This window comes from Venturia canescens, chromosome 1 (genome assembly GCF_019457755.1).
Source record: "Venturia canescens isolate UGA chromosome 1, ASM1945775v1, whole genome shotgun sequence".
In the NCBI taxonomy this organism is placed as follows: domain Eukaryota; kingdom Metazoa; phylum Arthropoda; class Insecta; order Hymenoptera; family Ichneumonidae; genus Venturia; species Venturia canescens.
Window position 1 is genome coordinate 20,695,710 of NC_057421.1, and position 10,560 is coordinate 20,706,269.

The following is a 10,560-nucleotide window of genomic DNA, read 5'->3' on the forward strand; positions in this document are numbered from 1 at the left end:
AAATAAATAATGGACAACTCTTCGTCGAGTCCCACCACAAAATCCATCGAGCCAAGACAATAGAGGTTGTATATATAAAACGAAGAGAAAGTTCACTCAGTTTATTCCGCCTCTCTTCTCGCCAGGAATTATATTTCGGAGAATCTCCTCACGACTTTTTTCAACTTCGCGAGGGAGCGTTCAATCCGTTTACTATAAAAACAAAAGCGGAAAAATTCGAAGAGCCAATTCCGCTAAATTTAGTGTCGAAACTAGGCTCAAAATGTCGCTTTTCCTGTGGCTCATCTAATCATTAAACTTTCAATTTTATTCCTTCATTTTGATCGAAGAAACCTCGTCAACGGTCCTCGGTTCACCCAATATCTCATTAGCAAATACCTTAAATATTCGAGATTTAAAAAAAAATTTAGCGATTCTTCCTTCTGGAATCCTCCTGGAATAATTGGACGTTCAATGGTCATGAATCCCGCCCTCCAGAGACCGTGATTCCAGAAAAATCAAGTAGCGCTCCGGAGGTTTCTTCGACCGAGTATTTTTCTCTTTCCGCTGCTCATTACTATTCATCCTGCGTTATATATCCTGCAGCGATAAACGAGGCAATAAAATCATAAATAAACCGGCGTCTCTTTCGTCTCGTGGTACGCTCGTCTTATCGTCCAGACCGCAAGGCGAGTCGCAAAATAGATACGTGACTAGTGTTACAAAACCACAATGCCCATAACGCCACTCGAGAACTTCCATTTATATAGCGTACACCCATGACTGTAGTTATGTTCGAGAGTATTCGTGCGTGCGTGTACAAAGTATATACGATCTCGGGGAATAAGATTTCTAGAGGACTAGCTCGTTTCCGCACAACTCGCTGCTTCCGCTTCGTAGACGTTTCCTCCTTAAATCCTTACTCTCAATCTACGATTGAAGCCTTTTAACAAGGGTTAATAATACTCTGAACATCCTACTTTTGAGATAGTCCGCGTTGCATGAATTTTTATAAAATTCGATCCTTCACGTGAGATTTGCAGCACCTCAAGCATTGAATAGCATCAAATTTAGGGAAGATCACACGAATTTAATGGAAATCGAAAATTCCAACTTTTAGAGGTGAAATTTTGAAATATGCTAGAAATGTACAGCGTGCATCTATTCCTGAAATTATTATAGGATCTACCGGCTAGTTGTCGAGAAAACAATCAGCGAAAATCACATTTTTTTAAAGCTTCAACATGGGCTCTTGTGGCAGGCATACTTCCTGTGCGACCATTTGGATTCAATGAAATAGGATCCTCCCAACTTTAGAGAGCCGACAACGAGAATAAGAAAATAGAATGTTTTCAAAATGGAAAAAGAAAAACACTTATTTGAGGTTAACGAGTAAAAAAAACTGGTTTAAAATATGGATATGCTTACGCATATAAATAGAAATTGAGTGGGAAAGTGTTTTAGCCACGATCATTATATTAAAAATTTATCAATCTCAACAAATAAATTACACATAATTTGAATAATTGCGAAAATAAATTTCAATCGTTTCTTTGATCATGAAAAGAGCAAAAAGGTTCAGTTGCTTTTTTGAATCACAAGTATCGCATGATCTTCCTTAATAATGTGACTCAATGGCGTCGACAATATATTCAGATTGAACACTATGTACAGTCGTTCAAATAAAATTTTGCGCGATTGCCGAACTAACTTGAGCATTGTTCGGAAAGCTCGATGTCATCGTCGCTATACAAAAACCTTGGAAACTGCCATACATCAAATTCCTGCGTGACACCAAAATAAAGAAAAATAAATAAAAATGAAAAAGCAGATTTACATTACGTGAATCCGGGTAGATCAAATCATTGTTTCTTTTCTTCCTTCTCCTTTCTGCTCCTTCTTCTTTTTCTTCTTATCTTTCTCTATCTGCTTCTCTAATTCCCTTTTGTCTATATACTTTGCAAGCTCGAACGTTGATACGTGCAGGTGAGCTAACACTCTTAGATGGGGTTCCCCGAGATCCGAGTATGCAACCAAAATCCTCTTTGCTGTGGCATCTATTTTCTCACGAATTCCTTCAATGATATGCAAACGAAGTCGCTCGGCGTGTTCCAGGCGTGATAAGCCACGTTCCTGTCTTATCAAATTCTTGCCTACCTGCACGCCTTTTGCCTACGTAAACTTGGACGTTTTACACACAACTTCGACTTCTTTTTTCTTCAAAAGATTTTGGAGACTTACTCCTTCGGAATTCTCAATTAAACTCAGAAAATTGGACATTTCTGTTGACTCACGTATCTCCGTTTCCCATCGATGTTGATTGTCAACTATTTTATAATTTCCACTACTGTGTCGAAGGATTCGAAAATTGTATCCCCAAATCATCATTTTACGAAAACTTTTTCATAAATCAGCCAAAGTAACTACATCATTTCGTCAAAATAACTGATTTCAACATTAGTTTTCAATAAAAAAAGTATCGCATGAAGATGTAATTAGAAAAATTGCTCTTTATTAATTATCAAAGACGATAGAACATGTGCTTAAAGTTATTTCATTATTTACTTACATTTTTTATACAGAGTTTTTTTTAACTAGGAAGTAAAAAACTATAGCAAGGATTTTGGACCCAGTTGAACTGTGGGGGTTCTGTGATTTCACTTTACGTCGGATGAAGACTGCATGGAAGTGGATTTCGGCTGTGAAATTATTTTAAATGAAGTAGATTTGACGGAACCTGTGAAAGAGGTTGGACCGAAAGTGTTTGACGAAGCTGAGGTATGAGACGATGGAGATGGAGAAACGGTTATGCAAGAGTCAGGAAGCAATCGATTCATTTTTCCATAAAATATCACGTCCGATATGAGCTTCTGTGCAATTGTCAACTGCGTTCTCTCTAATCCTTTCAGTTGATAACCTATTGACTTCCCAATGACTTCCCATTCACTTTGGTCGGCGTTATTGATTTTCTCGTCCGTCTCGACGCTTGCTTTCGCGGCTTTTGGATGCTGTGTTCTTTGCTTCTTTGCTGGTGGGGGCTCGATCAGAACTGAGGCTTTGCTATTCTCCTGAAATGAATTTACAATGAATTCATTTTTATCAAGCTCACAGTGATACCAACGCGATTTTAAAAAAGTAGAAAAAACCTAGAAAATTATGAGTTAGCGTTCTCATTCATCGACAGACAATTGTCATCCATGAAATTCACAAAAACTCGCCCAACCGGAATCCTCATCGACCTCCACTAAGAAATTTCTTCCTGTCAATTAATCAGTCGTCGCGTTTCCGAGGTACCAGCAGAACCCAAGCTGAAAACCATCGAACTATCTTGTGATTTTACACCCGAAGTTACAGCAGTATCAACCGTGTATGCCAGCAATTTTCAATGGAGAAACTGTACAATCTTCGGGACTGAATTATTCGTGAAAATGTGAACTATTATCAACATTATTCGCTGACCACGTCACATTCAGTTCGTGGCATTAAAGTTATGGTAAATAGCCGACCTGGCAGCACGTTCAGAATTTACTGCAGCTCCGTTTCTCCTGTTCAGAGAACCGAGGCAGTTGCTTGTTCATCATTAAGGTAGGAGTCGCGCGACAATCGATATTAGACGAACTCGTGATTTTTAAATTATACCATTTTTACGTGATAAACTTTCATATGGCTAAAGGATTTAATAGGTTACCGAAAATTATATCAAGAAATTTACGATCAAAAATAGAAATATAACACGGCATCGTATGAGAAACCCATCCCGCCAACACTATGATTGCAGAATTCATTTCCTTATCGATTAGATATAGTTTATGATAAAATTGCTCCTCATAGATTATATTATAAAGATTATAATGTGACCATAAAAATATAGGGCCATCGACTAATTCGAAGAGAATTTTAAAAATAATCTCGATGAAAACTCAGAAAATGGAAGGAGATCGACTGCCATGAAGTGGCTCGATATACTTGGCAACGTTAAGAATGTATACATATATATATACTTTTCGTGATAGCCGGCGAGTTTGGAGGCTAGGATATCTCTCGACTGTCAGGTGAGAAGAGAACCGATATATATATGTATATATTGAAAAACCGGGTCAAATAAGCAATCATAAGATATTTTTAATCATAAATTATTAAATATGATCTTGTATAAATTTAGACGAATCCAGTTTAAATTGCCCCAAGATTTATTCAATACAGAAAACCTTTCTTATAACCTATTTTATTTCGACGATTAATAAATAGTCATTTGACCATAGAGTCGCGCGACTCTTACCTTAAAAGTTCCATGGTGAACGATTTACCGTTTAATTCGCATTTCAATAGAAACGTTTGTCTCAATATTCGTAATTGTCTGCGTATATTTTGTGAAAGATAAATTAGCATGAACGGTGTGCTCAGCGAAGTAGTATAGCACTCTGAAAACAAAATCTGCAAAAGTCAAGTTTTTCTGGATGTTGAAAACATACCGAAGACCGATAACGTCGCAGAATGTTTTATTTTCTCATCAAGTGCACGCAACGAAAGCTCACTTCAAGCTCACCTTTCAACTAGTTCGGTTCGTCATTTTATTATATTTTTCCACGTTCGAAACTAAAGATTTTTCAATAAGTATGCGGCGTAACTTTCAACAGAAGTTCCAAAATTGTCATTTCAAGCACGGAGAAAACGAGGCCGAAAATTCTAGAGCAATGCCCACAACTTTTATTCAAAAGACTCAACAGTGTTTTTCTCTTTAAGCATAATAAAAAATGTTTTCGGACACTTCAAATGTTTCTATTGTAAAGTATGCTCGGGCAAGCCTCAAAAAAACTATACGTATGGTAAAATGTTACACGTATACAGTGTATATTCCAGTATTTATCATAGAATTGTACTATACTGACAGTCAAAATTTGTGATTTGCAATACTTTTACACTTATCAGTAAGTGCTAGTCTGACATGACGAATAACACTGGAAAACAAGACGAGATATATTTCTCACGTGCATCACTTTTTGCTATCCACATAAAGCTGTTTAAAATTTAAGAGAGGAGAAATAGCAAAATTCAAAAAATACTATATGCTGTTTGTAATCGGGGCCTAAATAGTTCGAAAATTCTTGAAAAATAATATATTCCTCAGTATACGAAACGAATTCGTTTTCTCCGTGATGCTGCATATTAAAAGAGTAATCAACCTCGTGAAACGTAGGACCTCCAATGTCCACGACCTTTGTCCGCATTCCGGAGAAGAATTTTCATAACTCACTTGCATGGACCGTTAGATCACCGCTTTTCCTGATACCGTGAATCTTTCATGATACTTGAAATATGCCGTTTGACCACCGCTGTCAACAACTATTCCGACGACGAGACTAGACAGAGCACCGCTATCGAGCAACTCTTTCTTCCGTTGTCGATATTCCCGCATGCGTTACGCTGTCGCTTTTTCCCTTTCGCAATGTCTCGCCTAACTCGAATCGCACTAGATCCGAAACAGGGTCGGCCGCTGAGGTTCCACTCATTTCGTAGATCAATTCCAAATTGACAAAATTTTTAACTCCTCAATTTCGACAACGGTTCGAAAGGACTTTCCGTGAGCATACAAGTCATCGACAGAAGCTGCTACGAGCCACGAAAATCGAATCGAAAACGTCACCGACCTCATAATTTTTCTTTTTCCAAAAACTCTCTCGTTCCATATCAATCCAAAACGTTTCTTGCGACATATCCCAAAATGGGTGTGCCTTACCGAAGAATTTTCACTTGAAAAATAATCCATTCGGTCTCTTCGAAAACTGTCGATATTTCTCCCATTATATGCCTCCATCCCCTGCTAAATTTTCGAAATGAATTCGATGGTCAGTCCCTTCAATTTCAATGCTTGCCATTATTACTGCATAGCTCATCTTTTTCAAGAAACTTTCGAGCTCGTTTATCTTTACGAACGTATAAAACTCGAGTTAGACAACGAACTACAGAACTACAGAACTATTGAAGCAGCCGTTATTCGAGCCTGGCCTAATTCATGGATTAACACCTGCCACTCGCTTCTCCCTTTCTCCCTCCCTCTCTCTCTCTCTCTCTCTCTCTCTCGTTCTCGTCGGTATTATTCATATCGTCATTACGAAATTCACCTTTCTTGAAAGTGAGAGTATTGTATTTTATGTATAAAAGGACGAACAATACGAGCTTTGTTGACCGTGCGACCAACTGCTCGCACTTGGAATACTCAGGAACATTGTAATTATTTGAAATCTTAAGTCGGTACGTGCGAAAGAGCTTAACATTTGGTTTTTCGGGGCGGGGAAAAAGCGAAGAATTTTTGAAAATTTCTGTATCGCAATCGACGTGAATATTTTCCATATTGTGAATACTTACTTCCTCAAAACTCTCGCAGGAATCTGCACACTGGAGGCTGTGCTCGTTCTTTTCATTTAGAAATGAAAGTAAGTCAAAGTACCACAGAGTTGGTACGTAAACGTCCTTCCCAACTGAATCCGATTGCATTGAGGCTTCGACCTGAAATTTGAAAATATTTCTTTGAGCGCGAAAATGAATTTGGTGCCGGCACATTATTCATTCAGACAAGAAAAGTGATTGAAGATAACCAAAATCCCCAATACCGACGAGCAAAGTAGTTTCCAGTGAGTAGTTAATTTCGTGGATAAAAATCTTGTAACGCGAAAAGTTCTGGAAATGAAATGAAAAAAAAGTTATTCTGGTTTAAGGAGTTGTTCATCGTCTCTCTTCCTACCCGACGTACTGCACGAGCTCAACCTTCCAACGTCAATATTTTAAGCAAACGTCTATCAGTTCGAGTCAAAAATAGTACAAAACGTGGCTCTACGTCAGTGGAAAGTAAACATTTTCTTACTTTATACTTTTTATTGTGATAAAAAAATTCGTCATTACTGAATGGAAAATTTAATATCGAGTTTCGAATGCGTCGCGAAATGGTCATCAGCTGACGCGATATTGCTTTGCTCCATAAACGCGAATCCTACATCGGAAGCTAAAGTCAAATTCAACGTTACCTACGAAGCCAGCCGATAACCGTATTTTTTGGGCTGAGAAGAGCGTAAAAAATAAATGATAGAAATTAGATTTCCTGTGTTGGGAAATATACTTTTTATTGAGTAATCCACACTGTGGATAAAAAAGCCTTGAAAATAAATGAAATTGAATTTACCTTTTTCAATTCTCGATTCCGAGCCGTGCGCAGGTTTTCAATTTTCTTTTTAAAACTTTGCATGTTGACGTCCGGATCAATCCGTTTGTATTTTCGAAGCAGGGTTTCCATGGATCGATTACGATTATAGGGATTCCTGTAATCAGCGTGCGATGGATTCCACAGGTGCGGCATTTTTCGATAATCTTCTATGATTTCGCGCCACACTTGTTTTTCGTAAGCCTTCATTAGCGAGCTTGTTATTTTTTCCATACAACGTTACCGTCACGACGGCTGCTTGAAACTGTACCAAATCGGACCGACCGCATGCAGACGACCCGACTCACAGAGCGCCCTGCCCAAAGGAGCGTAGTGGGGAGTCGGGGAATCCCGCAGTCGACCCGACCAGCCGTCTGATCGATAATAATCATAGTGCGAGCTCACTTGCCGGAGCAGAGGTTCGCCTCGCAGAGTGAGCAGGGTCCCTGAAAATCGGACGGTTGTGTAGCGGACGAAGTAACTGCGGAGCGGACGCACACGTGCGTTCAGTTGGCAGTGGAACTAAAAACACATTTATATTTTTATGATTTATAAATAAGAAACTTTCCGGGGTATCGATTTGATATTTTCAGTAAAGCTAACGATGGCAGTAGAACTTTCGTAAAGTGGGAGTGATGCAAATGAGTTTTTGGAACGATTTTTTGCCCTTTTTTTAAATAATTTAATGAAATTTTGATGAAAATCATTTAATATGTCAAAATGTCTTCATAAATGTTTGCTGTGTCGTTTGAAGTGTCAGAAACATCTACGAATAATGTCAAATTTTTGACTGCTCAATATTACCCACAGTTTTTGTTTTTCCGTTTTTTTTTCTACTCTCTGCGTGTTGTAAACTAATAATTACGTTTAAAAAATGTAAAGAAATAAAATTTCGGTTTTTGCACACACTTTCTAATAAAACGATTTCGTTAACGGTCTACGTTTATTTTTGCGTAATTTTCGACAAAACTAAAATACATAATATTTTTTCATTGAGAGAAACCCTTTTTAGATAGCTGGAAATTTCAGAGGTTTTTGAAATTCGATTCGTTCATAATTACATTTCTAACACTAATATTGTTGCAATTATTTTTTGTTCTTACTTTTTTATTCTTATTACAGATTTGATTGATTCTTTTCTATTGAATTTCGTGACAGAGTTTCCATTTCTTTTTCTATACATTATTAATTATTTTTCTTCCTTTAAATTTCCTTATTTTTGTATTCTGCACTGAGAAAAAAGACAAGGTTTATTCAATACCAATTGATGTTATTGGATGAGTTTTCTTCATTTGACTGCAACGTTTTCGGTGATAACGAATCTGCAGTTTGATCTGAAACTTTATTTATTTTTATTTACTTATTTATTTATTCGTTTAATCGTGTTTAATCTTGTGATGATCATATATTTAATTGGCATCTCATAATGCCACATTTCGTTGTTCCAATGACTTTTTTTTCTCAGTGTGCAATACTTCATACACATTTAACCCTTTTTCTTTTTATACCCCTTGCATTTTCCATTTTGCACATCGGACATTATATTTACATTTTTTTTCCTGTCTATACAATCTCTATGCTACAATCACAGACACTTTTTCTTTCACATATTTTTTGAAAGCACGTTTAAAGCTATTTATTGTCGTTTCATATCGTATTTCTTCTGGCAATTCATTAAAGATGGCAAAGCCTTCTTTTTTTAACAATTTTATTTACGCTGTTTCTGTCCGACATTTGTAATATGCATATTGACCTATGGCATTGAGAAAAAATTATGTTCGACGAGCAAATCGTTTTTTTCATAATCCACGGGAGGAACATTTTCATCTGCATTCTGGTGATTGAACAGTTTTACTCGAACCGGAGCTCCAGGCGATTGACGACGTTCCTGGAGATGCTGCAATGGTTTCTTAGGACGAAGATGAATCGTGGTGGGCGGGTTTCGGTCAACGAATTTGCTTGCAATAAACAGCGATGTACGGCGGACTCGGGTCCGCGGTGCAGTAGTGGAGAGTACGCAGAGGCGCGAGACAATAATCGAAAATTTTAAATGATTAAAAAAAAGGTTGAAAGAATGTTGCAGGGTCGGTAAATCCTTCTGCGTGTCCCGGCAGACCTCCCACAATTAAAAATCGTGTACGATGTTTCAAAGAAACTATGCAAGAAGAAAAAATAAGTTGGACGTGAGGCGGCCGGGACGAAAAAATCGAAATAATAAGAGGCTGAAAGAAAGATATTCTCTTTTTAAAAAGAGTAAAAATGTATTTTTCATTACTGTCTCGATCTTCCACGTCGTGGCAGCACAGAGAAGATAAGGGCCGAGGAATGCAACCGTTTGATTTGTGTCCGGGGTGAAATCACGTTTATCTGCTCTGTGTGTGTGGCTTTTTGTATCAGTATGTATGTAACGAGCGAGCCGAGAAAGTCTGACTAAGAAAAAAGAGTCAGAAGAAGACGATGAAGAAAGGCTCGGTAATCGGTCCACTACATAGTTATACTCCTAAAACACGGAATACACAAACTGTGTAAAGTTAAGTCGAATGATTTAGGGCCAGAAGAATTTTAAGGACTTATTTTTGTGAACGATCGCTCTGCACGCCCGAATAGTTCTCACGCCCAGGGTTACTTTGGCCGTACGAACCGCTCGTCACGTCCGATTATTTAAAATGTGACGCCGCTTATCTTATGCCATTAGATTTCTTTATCGATTTCTCAATAAAAAGTGTCAAATCTACCGATAAGTTTTGTGTAATAAGGCTCGCAAGGAAGCAGATAAGCAAGTACGTTATCACGTTTGACGCGAGCTGAGTAAGTTGAGTTCGCAATAAGCTGAAAAGCCGAAGTCTGAAAACATACTGGAAGCGATGAAAAGTACACAGTAATTATGTAAACCCGATAAAAATCTTTCCATCTTTCGAAATCGGCGTGAAAACTGGCTGCTGGGTACTCAACTCGGAGTCTTGGGCCAAATCGAATGGGATTCAAAACTCTCCATCGCCGGAACGAACTACTCGATCGATCCAACGAAATCTTGAAACGAATTTCGTCGAAATACTAAGTTTTTGAGGCTAACCACCGAGCCGTCTTATCCCACATCGATGAGACAAGCGACTAAAAGTTTTTTCATCATCCAAAGTGCTTGTCCGCAGATTTGAAAAAATGCCAGATCATCGTCGCTGGAGTGGGAACAACGTGAGAACCGCGAATGAAAAGTCGACCTGAGAATCGATCTGAAAATGACTTTGATAGTAGACAATAAAAGTGCAGAGAAAGTGGAAAAAACGTAGAAAAAAGGTGAGTTTGTGATTGAGTTCAAAAAGGAAGGTGCGAGCTGCCGAGGTACCTGCTGAGATGCGAATGCACGTACAGAGAAAAGCGACGAGTTG

At 38.1% G+C, this 10,560-nt stretch overlaps 1 protein-coding gene across 1 annotated transcript; it reads right to left on the reverse strand.

Moving 5' to 3' along the window:
- Positions 1-2,471: 2,471 nt before the first annotated feature.
- On the reverse strand, positions 2,472-7,463 carry LOC122419142 (uncharacterized). The gene is made up of 3 exons (XM_043433446.1): positions 7,157-7,463; positions 6,346-6,486; positions 2,472-3,047 (listed from the first exon to the last, which is right to left on the reverse strand). Exons 1-3 carry the CDS (start codon positions 7,406-7,408, stop codon positions 2,637-2,639), a joined length of 804 nt encoding a protein of 267 aa, XP_043289381.1. The 5' UTR covers positions 7,409-7,463; the 3' UTR covers positions 2,472-2,636.
- Positions 7,464-10,560: the final 3,097 nt, after the last annotated feature.

Coding starts and splice junctions, on each gene's coding strand:
- LOC122419142 (XM_043433446.1), bottom strand. CDS start 7,408: ATGGAAAAAATAACAAGCTCGCTAATGAAGGCTTACGAAAAACAAGTG. Junction 6,487..7,156: donor GGAATCGAGAATTGAAAAAG/GTAAATTCAATT, acceptor TTCAAATTTCAG/GTCGAAGCCTCAATGCAATC. Junction 3,048..6,345: donor CCTGCGAGAGTTTTGAGGAA/GTAAGTATTCAC, acceptor AATTCATTTCAG/GAGAATAGCAAAGCCTCAGT.